This window comes from Myotis nattereri, assembly GCF_964212035.1.
Source record: "Myotis nattereri genome assembly, chromosome: 15".
Taxonomy (NCBI): Eukaryota; Metazoa; Chordata; class Mammalia; order Chiroptera; family Vespertilionidae; genus Myotis; species Myotis nattereri.
The window spans coordinates 53736411-53752133 of record NC_138090.1 but is presented as its reverse complement, the minus strand read 5'-3'; the positions used below and the strand labels follow the sequence as shown (position 1 = coordinate 53752133).

The window sequence follows — 15723 nt, the reverse complement described above, 5'->3', positions numbered from 1 at the left end:
CAGCTACATCAGAACATAGTTTAGCTGAACTCTCAAAAACACTTATATTCATTGTGACTATCATAATGTCCCCCTAGATACAAGAACAAGAAAAATATGTCAACAATGGAGAAATCTGTCCACATTATTTAAAGTTCAAGGCCACTGGGAAAAGGGTTTGCTACTGACATAACTATACTGCATTACCAGCTCCAATACTGTTACCTACAACCTTGAAGGCTGAACACATGAACACATCCACACTCACTCAGCTGTATTAATTAAAATAGCCCGGCCAGCATGGCTCAGTGGTTAGGTGTTACCTTGCGGTTCCATTCCCCAACAGGGCACATGCCCGGGTTGTGGGCTCAATCCCAAGTATGGGGCATGCAGGATGCAGCCAATCAATAAATCTCTCACCTTATTGATGTTTTGATCTCTTAGTCCCTCTCCCTTTCTCTCTGAAATCAATAAAAATATACTTAAGCCCTAGCCGGTCTGGCTCAGTGGATAGAGTGTCGGTCTGTGAAATGAAAGGTCCTGGACTTGATTCCGGTCAAGGGCTCATGCCCAGGTTGTGGACTCGATCCCCAGTGGGAGACTTGTAAGAGGCAGCCGATCCATGATTCTCTCTCATCGTGGATGTTTCTAGCTCTCTCTTCCTCTTCCTTCCTCTCTGAAATCAATAAAAATGTTTAAAAAATATATTTTTAATATATATGTATTTATATATTTATAAATATATATATATAAATATATACATATTTATTTATTTATTTATTTATTTTTAAAGAAAACAGTTCACCCATACTCTAAATAAAGTATGAAAAACAAAACGGTAAGTGCATTTGTCAAAATGCACATTACAAACATTTAAGATATATTACTAATCTTCTGAAGCTGGAGGCAAAAGCAAACAGCACTTAGCATAAAAGTGCAAAAGAGAATTGGAAGGCCAATGGACTTTGATATTTAGCAGGGCTGAATATCAGCACAAGTTAGCCCTGCTGTGATTGCAATGGCTCGAGGCAATTTCCTGACCTGATAATCTTTACATTGTATACCAAATTTACCTTTAGTTTGCCTGTATGCATTGCTAAACAGGAAATGTGTATTCAAAGTCAGCAGGACCCAATCTCAGAGTTCTTCACGAAAGAGGTTCCACCTGGCACCCCAAATGCCTTCTAAATTTATATTTTTTGTATAGTGCATTTATTGTGTCGTCCGCCCTCCTTCAAGTCATCCTGAACTTGCCAGGAAGGTCATGACATTCTGATATAATAATGTAATAACTGTGCTTCATCTGGTCTTTTGAATGGAGGCTAATCATTTAGAAAACATGAACATATAATAATTTTATGCGCTTAAGGATGAGTTGTCTTATATGTTCTCAGATATGCCTCATATCTTCTTTATTTCACCACATCAACCAATGTTCATCACTTCTACCTATGGCTACTATGAAGATACATCAGGATTTTAAAGAACTGCCACCATATTTTCCTGTAAGTGTAATTGGTAAATTTAGTCAAAATGTATAATGCCCTTCGTGATGACATAAAACAACATTCTAAGTCAACCACAATCTCCGTTTAGATGGTCTTCAAGCAGTGTGCCTTGCAATAAATGCAATATTCCATGGAAAAGTATATGTCAGCGAAATGCATGCACTATACAAGAGTTCACAGGTCTTTAAGGCAGTAACAACCCCAGGATTTCATACATACACCAGGAATAAACATGGTAGCATCAGTGATATAGGAGCAGAATCACATTAATACTGACTTTTCAATATGTCTCAAATAATGTCAATAAAAAATAGACAACACTAAATAATTATACTTATGGAAACATTGCTTCTTTTAATATATTCAAACATATTAAAAATGGCATGTTCATTTAAACATTGGATTATTCTCTATGAGTATTCTCATTTAGACTAATACCTAAAAGGTATCAACTATTCATCTAGTGTGAATTCTGTGATATTTTAAAATTTAACTTCAAATACATACTTTGGAAAATTTTTTAGGCTTTTGAGAAGCATATCTTTTTAACAAAAGCTTTTCCTCCTATATCATGAACTTAGAATTAAGTCCATATTGCAATTCCTGATATTGACTGAGACTGCAGGTCCAGCTATAAGACTTCCCACATTCTTTGGTTTTAGGGTTTCCCTCTACCAGGAATTTCAATGTGAGGAATAAATTATGAATGTGGAATAAAGACTTTTGGACATTGTTTACATTTTCACTGTTTCTCTTGAGTATGAATTCTGAATGTCAAATACGGTTCATGTACCGAGTGAAACTTTGTTTTGCCACATTCTTTATATTTCCTGGGCTTAACTCCAGCAATAATAGATGTTGAATAACATATAAATGAGAATATAAACTTTGGCACAAGTATTACAATTTCTAAAGCTTAATTTGATCATGCTCAATGAAATTAGAACATTGGTTAAATCTTTGGGCAAATTATTTATATTTTTACTGTTTCTATTTAGACTCATTCCCTCCAATTACGAGTATGTTTGAGTACAGGTTAAAAGCTCTGCCACATTCTCCTTTGGTAATGTTTCACTCCATAATATATTTTTGTTGAGTGAGACCCCACTCCTGATTAAAGGCTTTGACAAACTCACTATATTTTTAGGTCTTCTCTCCAACATGAGTTTTTTTTGTGTTGAGAAAGACACCAATGGTCATTTAAAAATGTTCCTAATTATTCACATTTGTAAGGCTTCTCTTCACAATGAATTATCTGATGTTCAATAAGATCGCACTGACAAGGAAAAGATTTCCCACACTCCTTATATCTGTAAAGTTTCCCTCCACTATAAAGTTTCTCATATACAGTAAATCACGAATATCTTTAAAGGCTTTTCCACATTTTTCACATTCATCAGGCTTCATCACAGTATGAATTTTATGGTGCTGAGTAAGTTCTCACTGCTGGTAAAGTAATAATGGCACTCCTTGTAACTGCAAGGAGTTATGAACTCTTTGCTGTACAATAGGGCAGGAACACTGGTTAAAGGCTTTGCCACATTCTCTACATTTATCAAGTTTCTCTCCAGTATGAACTCTCTGATGATTACTAAGGTTTGAGGATTTACTAAAGGCTTTGCCACACTCTCTACATTCATAAGGCTTCTCTCCAGTATGAACTCTCTGATGTACAGTAAGGGCTGAGGACCTGCTGAAAGCTTTGCCACATTCTCTACATTTAAAAGGCTTCTCTCCAGTATGAACTCTCTGATGATAAGTAAGGTCTGTAACCACAATGAAGGCTTTGCCACATTCTCTACATTTAAAAGGCTTCTCTCCAGTATGAAGTTTCTGATGTCGCTTAAGGTTTGAAGAGTTACAGAAGGCCTTGCCACATTCACTACATTTATAAGGCTTCTCTCCAGTGTGACTACTTTGATGAAGAATACATATTGAGGATCTCCTAAAGGCTTTGCCACATTCTCCACATTTATAAGGCTTCTCTCCAGTATGAACTCTCTGATGATAAGTAAGGGATGAGGATCTGGTAAAGGCTTTGCCACACTCTCTACATTTATAAGGCTTCTCTCCAGTATGAACTCTCTGATGTACAGTAAGGATTGAGGACCTACTGAAGGCTTTGCCACATTCTCTACATTTATAAGGCTTCTCTCCAGTATGAAGTTTCTGATGTCGATTAAGGTTTGAGGAGTCACTGAAGACTTTGCCACATTCACTACATTTATAAGGCTTCTCTCCAGTATGCACTCTCTGATGAAAAGTAAGTGTTGATGCAGCACTGAAGGCTTTGCCACATTCTCCACATCTATAGGGCTTCTCTCCAGTGTGCACTCTCTGATGATAAGCAAAGTTTGATGCTGTACTGAAGGCTTTGCCACATTCTCTACATTTATAGGGCTTCTCTCCAGTATGCACTCTCTGGTGAATAGTAAGTGTTGATGCCATACTGAAGGCTTTGCCACATTCTCCACATTTATAGGGCTTCTCTCCAGTATGCACTCTCTGATGATAAGCAAAACTTGATGCTGCACTGAAGGCTTTGCCACAATCTTTACATTTATAAGGCTTTTCTCCAGTATGAACTCTCTGATGTTGATTAAGGATTGAGGACTCACTGAAGGCTTTACCACATTCTCTACATTTATAAGGCTTCTCTCCGGTATGAATACTCTGATGACGACGACACTTCGAGGACCTCCTGAAGGCTTTGCCACACTCTCCACATTTATAAGGCTTCTCTCCAGTATGAATTCTCTCATGTTCACGAATATTTGAAAGGAAATTAAATGTTTTACCACATTCTTTACATTTATAATGTTTTTCTCCAGTACGGATTTTCTTAAGTTTATTTAGATTGAGTATTTGACTGAAGAGTCTCGTACACGGATTATATTTGCAAGGTTTCTCCCTGTTATGAATGTTACCTCGTTCAGTATGATTTGAAGATTGTTTCAAAGGTTTGTCACATTTTCGTTTGTTTATTTTTGCCACGGTACGAGTAAACTGAAGTATATTTTGATTTGACAATTGGTTAAAGACTTTTCCACCTTTATAATGGTTTTCTGGAAGCTGAATATTCTGATGTATATTAGAATTTGACCCTTGGTTAAAATTTTTCCAATGCTCCTTGCATTGATAACTTCTATCTTCATTGCATGTATTCTGGTAATCATTGAAGATGGAAAGACCTTTAGTGACAGCTATAATTTCTTTAAACATGTACTCTTTTTTTCAAATAACTATTCTGTGATAACTATTAACCACGATGTGTCTAAAAAACACACACAATCGCCCTGACTGGTTTGGCTCAGTGGATAGAGTGTGGGCCTGCAGACTGAAGGGTCCCAGGTTCAATTCCAGTCAAGGGAATGTACCTTGGTTGCGGGTACATCCGTGCAGAAGGCAGCTGATCAATGTTTCTAACTCTCTATCCCTCTCCCTTTCTCTCTGTAAAAAAATCAATAAAATGTATTTTAAAAAACAAAAAACCACACAAAAAACACACAATCCTTCCAGGCTTATGTGATTCAGGCTGTGAGCAACAAACCATGAACCAGGAGGTCACAGTTTGATTCCTGGTTGGAGCACATGCCTTAATCACCAGGGCAACAGGCAACCAGCCAGTCAATGATTCTCTCTCATCATTGATATTTCTCTCTCTCCTTCTCCCTTCCTCTCTCTTAAATCAATAAAGACATATTTAAAAACAGATTCCTAAGTTTATAAAAGTTATAGACATTTGTATCAAAAACATTATTTCTCAATAGAAGTATAATGACAACTTAATACAGAAGTCAACAAATTGCATTTAAATTTTGTATGTGCATTATAAATCACTATATTCTAGAAATGACTAGAAATTTAATCCCACACTACACTGCAGTAATTCTTATATTTACAGCATAGATTATGCTGCACTGAAGGATTAATCTATGAAAAATAGATTTTTCATAGATTTTCAGTATTTTCATTCCAAGAATGTATAATATTAAAAACATTATATTTGTTCTTCATATTTAGAAATACATTAGTTTACAAATATAACTAATTTTAATTGGGAGTATTACCAAATGTGTAATATTTTTGACATCATTAATTGACAATGATTTTATTATGAATAACTGTACCAATTTACTTCTGTCCATGTTAAAATAATTTTTTCTCATCTAACACTCCTCCTCAAATTCTAAGGCTTTCACTAAATGTACATTATCAAAGCCATACCTTTCATATCTTACCAGTATTATTTTAGGGAATAAATCTCCTATTTTTGGCTTTTGCAGAAAGGCCTGGTTGTCTTCTGATAAGATAGCTGAAAGATATGAAATAAAGTTTCACAGTTATGACACCCATGGGAATGGACACTGAACTTATCAGCAATTACTGACCCAATGACATTTTTGAGTACTCCAAAATTAAGTTAAATGTTCAAAGCAAGACTAAGAAAGGTACAATTAGGAAAAGTCACAACAAGGAGGGTTAAAAAGTTGCTTACATTTGCCACCAATACTTGAAAACACCCTAGCAAACATTGGCAGTATTTTAAGAAAACTTCCACTTCCCAGATTCGTCACTGAGTAGAGATGAGGTACTGTGTCTGTTCAATGATCTTGCAGTTTTGCAGCATCTTGAAGAACGTGTTTCTGTTTTGCATGATACAGAGTGCTAAAATAATGGCATTACTGGTACATGGTGAATACATTGTAATGGCTACTAAAAAGAAAAAGTGGTGCCTGGCCCACATGGCTCAGTGGCTGTGCATCAACTTATGAACCAAGTCATCACAGTTCAATTCCTGGTCAGGGCACATGCCCAGGTTGTGAGCTTGATCCCCAGTGTGGAGGGTGCAGGAGGCATCCAATCAATAATTCTCTCTCTGGGGGACATATGTAATAATTCCAACAGTAAAGAATTATTTAAAATAAATAATAATAATTCTCTCTCATCATTGATGTTTCTATCGCTCTCTCCCTCTCCCTTCCTCTCTGAAATCAATTTAAAAATATTTAAGAATGAAAAAAAGAATAGGTGGGTAATTGTTCAAACACTACAGAGACTGTAATACTGAAGACAGTTATCAATACAAAAAGATATTTTGGGTTTTAGGAAAGAAATAGAAAATTATTTAAACTTGGAACTTACACACACTCTGCCCCCAAACAATTCTGACAGAAATCAGAATTTTTGCCACAGGTTATTGTTATTTATTTGCTCTTACAAAAAGCAAGTTTATAAGGCCTGGTTGTTGTTTTTTTGTTTTCGTTTTTTTTTTGTTTGTTTGTTTAAAATATATTTTATTGATTTTTTTACAGAGAGGAAGGGAGAGAGATAGAGAGTTAGAAACATCGATGAGAGAGAAACATCGATCAGCTGCCTCCTGCACATCTCCTACTGGGGATGTGCCCGCAACCAAGGTACATGTCCTTGACCGGAATTGAACCTGGGACCTTTCAGTCCACAGGCCGAAGCTCTATCCACTAAGCCAAACCGGTTTCGGCAGGCCTGGTTGTTTAAATTCCTGAACCCCAACAAGAGATATTAAGACACTGAGAAAAACTAAAAAACATGGTCCAAATATACAAATATCTATGAAATGAACCAAACATAAAAGGCAAGGTAAAAATGCATCAATTTAAAAATATAACAGAATTACCAATGAAAGATATGACCAAGCTAAAGAATCAAAAAACTTGCATAGTACATTGAAGATTTTGATAGAGAGAAGCCCATATGGGACATTAACAAATCTACCACTTTGCACACCAAATGGAGTGATATAAATACAGAATAGTGAAAAGGCGTGATAACAGATAAAAAATTAAGAGTTGAAGACATGGGGAGCAACATCAGAAAAATGGAGGCTAGAGAGATCACCCAGGGCTCTCCTCCTACAACTTGAACAAGTTAATCAACTATAACTTAACAAAGAATTCCCTGGTTAACATAAAAGCCTGACTGAGAGACCAGCGCAGTGAAACATCTAGAGGTGGGCAACCAGGAATAAAAGGGGAAGAAGGGAGGAGAGGCCAGATGGCCATGGATACAGCCCTGCAGTAGGAGCTGGCGACCAGCTCCATCCAGAGAGCAGGGGAAGCTGGTAGTATTAGTTGTTTCCATGGGGTAGGACAGAGAGTCTCAGTGGGCTCTCCAGCAGGGTGAGCAGTGAGAATAGCAGCTGAGCCAACAGAGATGCCTGGGCAAGGACACAGCATAGAGGTTCTGCAATGGCTGTCTGCTGTCGGGCAATGGTGATTCAGACAAAGAAATGTAGCCACAGAGCACTACTTTCCCTTAGATTCCCAAAACTCGCTTCCAGTTGCCCTTGGTCAAAGAGCATAGTATCTGCACACAGAGAGCTAGTGCAATAGAATCGCTGTTGACTTCTGTGATGGATAACCAGGTGAGGCTTGTGGGGGGACCCACAGAGGTTTGGGATCACCATTACAATAAGGGCAAAACAAACACCCACCCAAGCAGCACGGCTGTAGTCAGCTCTGGGAGTTCACAGAGTTAATAATGTTGTAATTCAGTGCCACCTGCTAAAATGGTAGAATGTCCTCTGCAGGGAAAGCTGCTACAGAAAGGTCAAGAATAAATGCCTAAACAGGGGAGACTAACAAATTGCATTAGTAACTACGGTTATGAGAAAGCTCAGAAAGAAAATAAAAAATCTCCAGACAGCAAGCTTCAGCTCATCGCCAATATGTGACAGAAATAACACAGAATTTAAGATTACAGTTCTGAAAATACTCAGTAAGATGTGATAAAATACCAGCAATTCAATGCACTCAGAAAACAAATTACTGAACAAAATTAGTACTTTAACAAATAGATTGAAACTTTCAAAAATAACCAATCAGAATGCTTGAAAACAAAGTATGCAATTTAGGAGATTAGGGGTGAATTACTGAGACTACGAAACAGAGCTGAACAGATAGAGCAAAGAAAGAAGACACCTGAGCATGAAAAGAAAGAAAGGGCTCTATGAGAACTATCTGACTCCATCAGAAAAGGCTCATATATAAGAATTATAGGCATACTAAGAGGAAGAGGGGAACTAAAAGCCTATTCAAACAAATAGTGGATGAGAACTTCGCAAACCTATGTAAAGAACTAGGTCCTCAAATTCAAAAAGGAAATAGAAGACTTACTCAACTCAATCCAAAGAGACCCTCTCCACGGTGCATTGTATTAAAACTGTCAAAAATTAATGACAAAAAATAGAATTCTCAAAGCATCAAGGGAAAGGAAGGAAGTAATCTACAAAGGAAAACCCATCAGAATATCATCTGACTTCTCAGCAGAAACTCTATAAGCCAGAAGAGCATGGAACCAAGTATTCAAATGACTAAAAAATAGAAATTACCAGGCCAGAATAAAATACCCAGTAGTAATTTCCTTTAAATATGACAGAGAAAGACATTCCCATGTGCAGTGTGCATAGGAATTTGTTCATAGTTTTTTTTTTAAACTATAGTCCGGCCCTCCAATGGTCTGAGGGACAGTGAACTGGCCCAGTTTAAAAAGTTTGAGGTCCCTTGTTCTAAGGCCACATACGGCAGTAACTTATTGAAAAACTTTGTGAGTTAAATAGCCACATCAAACTACTGTAACACGAGGAAACCGCAGAATACATAGGAAAAGGAAGATGTGAAGTGAAAGAAAATTAGATTTTCTCCTTTTGGGGAGGTGCATGATGCTGTGATAAAATTCCTGAGTCTAAACTTTGCAGGGTCTTGTTTGAAGCCTACATTGCATGAGAAATTACAAAGCAGAGAACAGCACACCTGTCCCCGTGTTCCGGGGATTTCTCCACCAATTCCTCCATCTCAATCCTTTCAAGAGACAAAAACAAAATTTCAACAGAAAAACCTTAACAATACAATTCCTCAAGAACATGCACAGATTATCCCAGGACCCCAAGGCAATGAAAGAGGAGCCCTCACAGTCCAAGGGGCGGACATGGCCTCACTGCTAATGTGAGGACGGCAGTCCCGGGGGCAGAAGCAGAGTCCGGAGAGGATGCACGTGCATGGGTCCTATTGGAGACGGTCTGTCCCCCTACGACAGCAACTGACAAACCTGAGCTTCTCAAAATCCTTCCCACTGAAACACAGCTTCCCAACCAAACTGGAAGGTCTGGCTTCCTCCATGACCTTTGGACTTCTCACCTATGTCATCTGCTTCCTCATTCCCACTTACCTGGGAAGAGATACTACCGTTTTTTCTGTTTGTGCTCTTTCTTATTCTTTTTTAATATTGTTTTTATATTTTTTATTTATTGTTGAGGGAGAGAGAAAGAGAGATGGAGAAACACTGATATATGTGCCACTCATCTAGGCAATCATTGGTTACTCCTTTTGTTTGTTGTTGTTAATCCTCACAGGAGGAAAATTTTTCCAAAAAAAATTTTTTTTTTTTTTGAGAGAGTGGAAAGGAAGGAGGGAGAAGATAGGGAGGGGGTGAGGTTGCGGAGAGCGAGAGCGAGAGCAAGAGCGAGAGAGAGCGAGAGAGAGAGAGAGAGAGAGAGAGCGAGCAATGTGATGCTGGGAGCCGGTCCATCCTTGCTGTTTCAAGGGACCTGGCATATATGGCATACTGTTCTTAATATGTTTGCTCACCTTCTTGGCACTATGTGTTTTAACCAAGGTCTCCTCTCTGAGAAAGGTTGTTTCCCCAGGTAGGGATTTTCCCCTGAAGTTAGGGAGGGAATAAAACCCCTTAACTAAGTGCCAGGCGGGTAATTAATCACTTTAACTACGAACAATCATGCTTAAGCTACATAATCTTTACTCCCTGGAATGGAGATAAGAAACGCCCTAACCTTTGGAATAGAGATTGATAGGATTGGAATCAACTGGTATAAATACAGATGTAACAAGACAACAGGACACAGAACCTACACACAGAACCTAGACACAGAACCTACACAGAACCTAGAGACAGAAGAACTTTGCTGGAGAGAACATGGCAAAAGATGCTGGACGGAAACTGGAGACAGAACCTAGCGAAAGAACATGGCAAAAGATCCTGGACAGAAACTGGCCACAGAACCTAGAGACAGACCTAGCAAGAGAACCTGGCTGAAGATCCTCGAGACAGAACCTGGCTACAGAACCTGGATAGAACATGGCAAGAGAACCTGACTAGAACCTGGTGACTGAACCTGGCTGGAGAACCTAGCGAGGGAACATGGCTACAGAACCTGGAAAACCTGGCTGGAGATCCTGGCAAGAGATCCTGGCTAGGCTGCTGATCAACTGAACGCTGTCTCCAAGACTTTCCTTCTTCGCCGACTCCGTCCACACCTCTGGGGACCCCTGGACCTGCTGGGGTTGGACCCCAGCAATGTGAGAGAAACACTTCAATTGATTGCCTTCCCCAAATCCCAACCATCCCAGCCCGGCGGCCTGCTGGCTCTGGGGAGGGACCAGAGGTTGGCCAGCAGGGCAGGCCCCATCAGAGATCGGGACCTGCGGGCTGGGGGCAGCTCCTGTGTCAAGTGACTGTCCCCTGGTGGTCAGTGTGCATCATAGCAACTGGTTGTTTGGTTGTTCCGTCATAAAGGTCGCTTAGGCTTTTATATATATAGATGGAACATGAGTTTTGATAGAGATTCTTCTATTTCCAATCCAGTTTCTCCACTGGCAAGAAGACATGGCAAAATGTTTGAATATTCTAGAAAATTATTTTCCAAAATGCTGTTTCCTGACAGAACCTTAATTAGTCTAGACAACAAATAAAATTTTCAAACATTGAGCTCCTAATTCACATACATAACAAAGCCTTTTTTTCTAAACCAGAATACCCCCATTTTTTTCCTAAGAGCAAGAATCAGAAAGTCTACCCTAAAAAGCAGAAGCCTCCTAAAGATGTTAAAATAATAAAGGAAACAAAACACTGCAAGTGGAGGAGGAATTCGGGAAGGAAGTCATCCTCACCCAGGGAGGCCACGTTGCTGTAGTTCTCCGACATCACATCCATGTATAACTTCCGCTGAGCTGGGTCCAGGTATTCCCACTCCTCCTGAGAGAAATCTATGGCCACATCCCTGAAGGTCAACAGTCCCTGAAAGAAAAGATAAGTTTATCAAGAGGTCACCAGAAGAGTTCGTAATGTCAGCCAATGTGAAAACAGTGTTAGGAGATAAAGAAAAAAATGAAGGAAAAAAAAGAAACAAACAAAAAAGAAAACTGTGTTAGGAGAAGAGGTTTTGACCAAGGGGAATATCCTGAATCACCCAATAAGATCACTTTGCCCAGTAACATTCTCCAATGTTTTCTAACATTAACAAGTGAGGATGACACATATCCCAAAATTCATGGTACAGACTTTACTTTTCAGGAAAATAAACTTTAAAATTAGGGCATCAACATGGGCATATGGGTTTCTGAGGGCTGTGTTTGCATCGTTCAGGGTCTGTGGTGTGTATTTCTCAGCTGGAGATGCCATGCTCAGTTGGAAGCATAATTACGGCCTGAAGTGTAACACAGTCAACCACGACTGCACTTTTCTAAAAATACAGATTCTGATCCAGGTTCTCGGATGGGGCCTGTGTTTCCACATGTGTAACAAGCTCACTTTTCACTTGTGATGCCAATGTTTCTGGTCCATTTGTCATACTTCTGAATACACAGAAAACACAGGAAAAAATTCATACATAACTTTTGAGTGAAAGTATTTTTCAATGGAATTTATAGTTCTCATGGAATAGGACACATAGAAACCAAAATCCTATTTGAAAATTTACTATGAGCCCTAACCGGTTTGGCTCAGTGGATGGAGCGTCAGCCTGCGGACTGAGGGGTCCCAGGTTCGATTCTGGTCAAGGGCATGTAAACTTGGTTGCAGGCACATCCCCAGTGGGGCATGTGCAAGAGGCAGCTGATCGATGTTTCTCTCTTATCGATGTTTCTAACTCTCTATACCTCTCCCTTCCTCTCTGTAAAAAAATCAAAAATATATTTTAAAAAAATAATAATAAATAAGAAAAAATAAGAAAATTTACTATGAGAATTCTTAGAACAAGATTATTCTGCCTTTGATAGAAAAATATTTGGGGGGGAGGTAGGGGGCAACGTGGGGATAAGGACACATATGTAATATCTTAATCAATAAAAAATATATTAAAAAAAAGAAAGAAAAATATTTTGTGAAACATATAATAAAAGGTAAACCTGCAATTTTATTCCAAACTCAAGCTACAATTAAAAAACAAACAAACACAGGTCAATACCTGTAAACTCATGAATATTCACAGCAGTTTCTGTAACTGAGAAGAATAAAAACAGGTTAAACAAGTAAGAAAATATAGCTCAAACAATGTTAATATTTTATGTAGAGACAGACACAGATGTAATAACTTACCTACAATTTAAAATGGATAAAAAAAAGAATTGTCATGTCAATGAAATCAAGGTTATTTTGTGATTCCACACATTTCATGAACCTCCATGTGAATGATACCCTTTGTGTATTATATAAGATGAACTCACATAATCATAGAAAATATGTTAGACCTATAAAATATCTTAGTCGCTCATTTATTTGTAAATTTTTATGTGTCATTAGTGGAGAGCTACAATCATAGAAATTTAATTGAATTGAAGATACATTAACAATATGATTCTTATAAACTTTCTAGACAATATAAAAAGTGATTATGTTGACTATATCCATGAATGAGTGTAGAATATAATAAAAATTTGCAGCAAGAAGGCCTGATTGGTTGAAGCGCCCATGTCAAAAGTCAGTGATTTGTAGGAAATAAAAGTAGGGCTTTTATTTTTCTAAGCAAATAGAAGCTAAGATGAAAGTGGGGGTGGGGGGTCTTCTGGAAGGTCTGTGCATATCTCTCAATAAATTCTCCGATTGAGCATCTCAGCCAAGGGAATATCAGGGGAACTGGAACAATGGATAACAGAAAAGGACATGTCATAGCAAAAATACATAAATCAGCAAGTCCTTATGTGAAAATGGTCATATATAAACATTAATTTTTTAAAATATATTTTATTGGTTTTTTACAGAGAGGAAGGGAGAGGGATAGAGTCAGAAACATCGATGAAAGAGAAACATCGATCAGCTGCCTCCTGCACAGCCCCCAACTGGGGATGTGGCCACAACCAAGGTACATGCCCCTGACCAGAATCGAACCAGGGACTCTTCAGTCCACAGGCCGACGCTCCATCCACTGAGCCATAGCGGTTAGGGCCAAACATTAATTTTTGCAAGTGTCAATCCATGTGTACCTCTCATGTTCTGTACGCTAAAGATATATTTAAATAGCAAGTCTTTCTTACTAATATAGTGAACAAGTCTCTTCTCTTTACTCTTCAGAACTTTCTGAGCTATTGTGAGCAGTAAAAGGTGCATTTTCTTACCCCTATTCTAGAGCTGATGCTGCAGCCACTGAACCTAAAACCAACATTTCCCTTCTTCACTGATACCCAAGCCTCTGGCCTTTTCCCACTGGGATGTTAGACATGGCTGCCTTCCCAAGGGGATTGATCAGAGAGGGATGTTTTCAGTAGTTGAAAATCATCAATTAAAGGTGGGAAATCTTGACCTGGTGGAGCCTGCATAACATGAATGCAGAGAAGGCTTTGGCTAAAGGACAAAACTATATAAACTGCTGACCATCACCATCATAAGAAAAATTGTAATTAAATAAGTAAAAGAAAAGAACATGAATAGCACCAACATCGAAAGTGGCAGGTTCTAAATCCACAGATGTCAGAGGAAAAGCAAACGTAGCCTGTGACTCAGGACACATCTTTTACCTGACAAGCAGCCATTTGGTCCTGGTCCTGATCAGGGACTGGGATGTTTTCTCAGGAGAGGGTATGTTGAGGAGTCACAGAATGTGCCTTCAAAGACGTCAGCACAGCGTCTCAATCAGCTCACACGACACTCACAGTCAGAAGGACCCGGAAATGCAGAAAAGGCCACCCCTCCTGTCCTTGGTCACAGGAGAGAGTGAGGATCACTGAGCTCCTACTTGGAGACCACACTGTGAATTTTTGAGGGTGTGTCTTCATGTGTCTCTCCTTCCGAAGACATCCACAAACTCCTACAGAAATAAGAATGTCAGCTACTGTCCTGACCCCCGAAACCAAAGAGCATCCCCTTACCTCCCCTGAACAAAGTCTGCTTCCCACTTTCACAAAGGCATCCTGCAACCCTCCTGCTATCCCTGTCCTCACCTTCCAATCACCTGGAGACCCTCAGTAACCAATGATGCCCCACCCAGAGCATCTGTCCAACTCCATGGGGGAAAGTGCCCCTGAGGGCATTTCTTTAAGCTCCTCAGGGGATCTGAGAAGACCCAGGGGATTTATCTAAGGATGTATTTAAAAAATAAATTTAAGTGTCAGACATAGAAAAAGTAAATCCATGGAACAGACACACACATATATAAAACACCACAGCAACAAACCTAAGGCTTCTAATATTCCTTAAAAAGCATCAGGTGGTGACAGACACAGGTCACCTCCTTGTTGCCATCCCAGGAAATGACAAGGGACCCATGACCAACAGACAAGTCTCTCCCCTCTGAGTGAATAAGGGTTGCAATTGACAGCAAATTATTATAAAATACCAAACCTTATGAACTGTAGATTTATAATTCTCATTCAATCTGTATAACTAAGACAATTCAGCTGTTAAATTAAATATATAAAGGCATCCTTAGGTGGCATGCTCACTAGTTGAGCTTGGACCTATGAACCAGGAGGTCATGGTGAGATTCCTAGTCAGGGCATATGGCCAGGTTGCAGGTTTGATCCCTAGTGTGGGGCGAGCGGGAGGCAGCTGATCAATGATTGTCTCCAGTCAGTGATGTTTCTCTCTCTCTCTTCCTCTCCTTACCTCTCAGAAATTATATATATATAATCACCACAGCCTATATATCACAAGTGAATCATCCACATCCCATCAGCTCACCCCTCACCCAGATCAGGGTTCCCCTCCTCCAACTACTATGTATTTCTGTCTGTGGATCTGTCTGTCTCCTGCTCCCTTTCTCTCCACTGTGGTCCTTTCCTGTGTCCCCCTTTCCCCTGATCTCTCTCCCCTTTTCTCTCTGTCTGTCCTACACCTGGACCATGAAACTCCTGAAACCTACTTGCCTTCAGGGGCTCTGTCTCCTGGTCTCTGAGGCTCCATCTCCACACACGTCTGCGTCTCCCCCTCCCCACGCCCGCGGCCCCTCTGCTGCCTGTTCCCGTCTGTC

At 39.4% G+C, this 15723-nt stretch overlaps 1 protein-coding gene across 1 annotated transcript; it reads right to left on the bottom strand.

The window, feature by feature from the left end:
* Positions 1–1823: 1823 nt before the first annotated feature.
* LOC308530461 (uncharacterized protein) lies at positions 1824–14807 on the bottom strand. Its single transcript, XM_081107130.1, has 4 exons — positions 14273–14807; positions 11432–11558; positions 5729–5802; positions 1824–4652 (listed from the first exon to the last, which is right to left on the bottom strand). The coding sequence occupies exons 1-4, from the start codon at positions 14285–14287 to the stop codon at positions 2928–2930; spliced, it is 1941 nt and encodes a 646-aa protein (XP_080963256.1). The 5' UTR covers positions 14288–14807; the 3' UTR covers positions 1824–2927.
* Between the last annotated feature and the right edge of the window lie 916 nt (positions 14808–15723).

What these genes read in the sequence shown, in the direction of transcription:
- LOC308530461 (XM_081107130.1), bottom strand. An exon ending in CAGCAACGTGGCCTCCCTGG is followed by an intron (nt 5,803 to 11,431) that starts GTGAGGATGACT and finishes CATATCTTTCAG; the next exon opens with CTATCTTATCAGAAGACAAC. An exon ending in TATTCCCTAAAATAATACTG is followed by an intron (nt 4,653 to 5,728) that starts GTAAGATATGAA and finishes AATGATTACCAG; the next exon opens with AATACATGCAATGAAGATAG.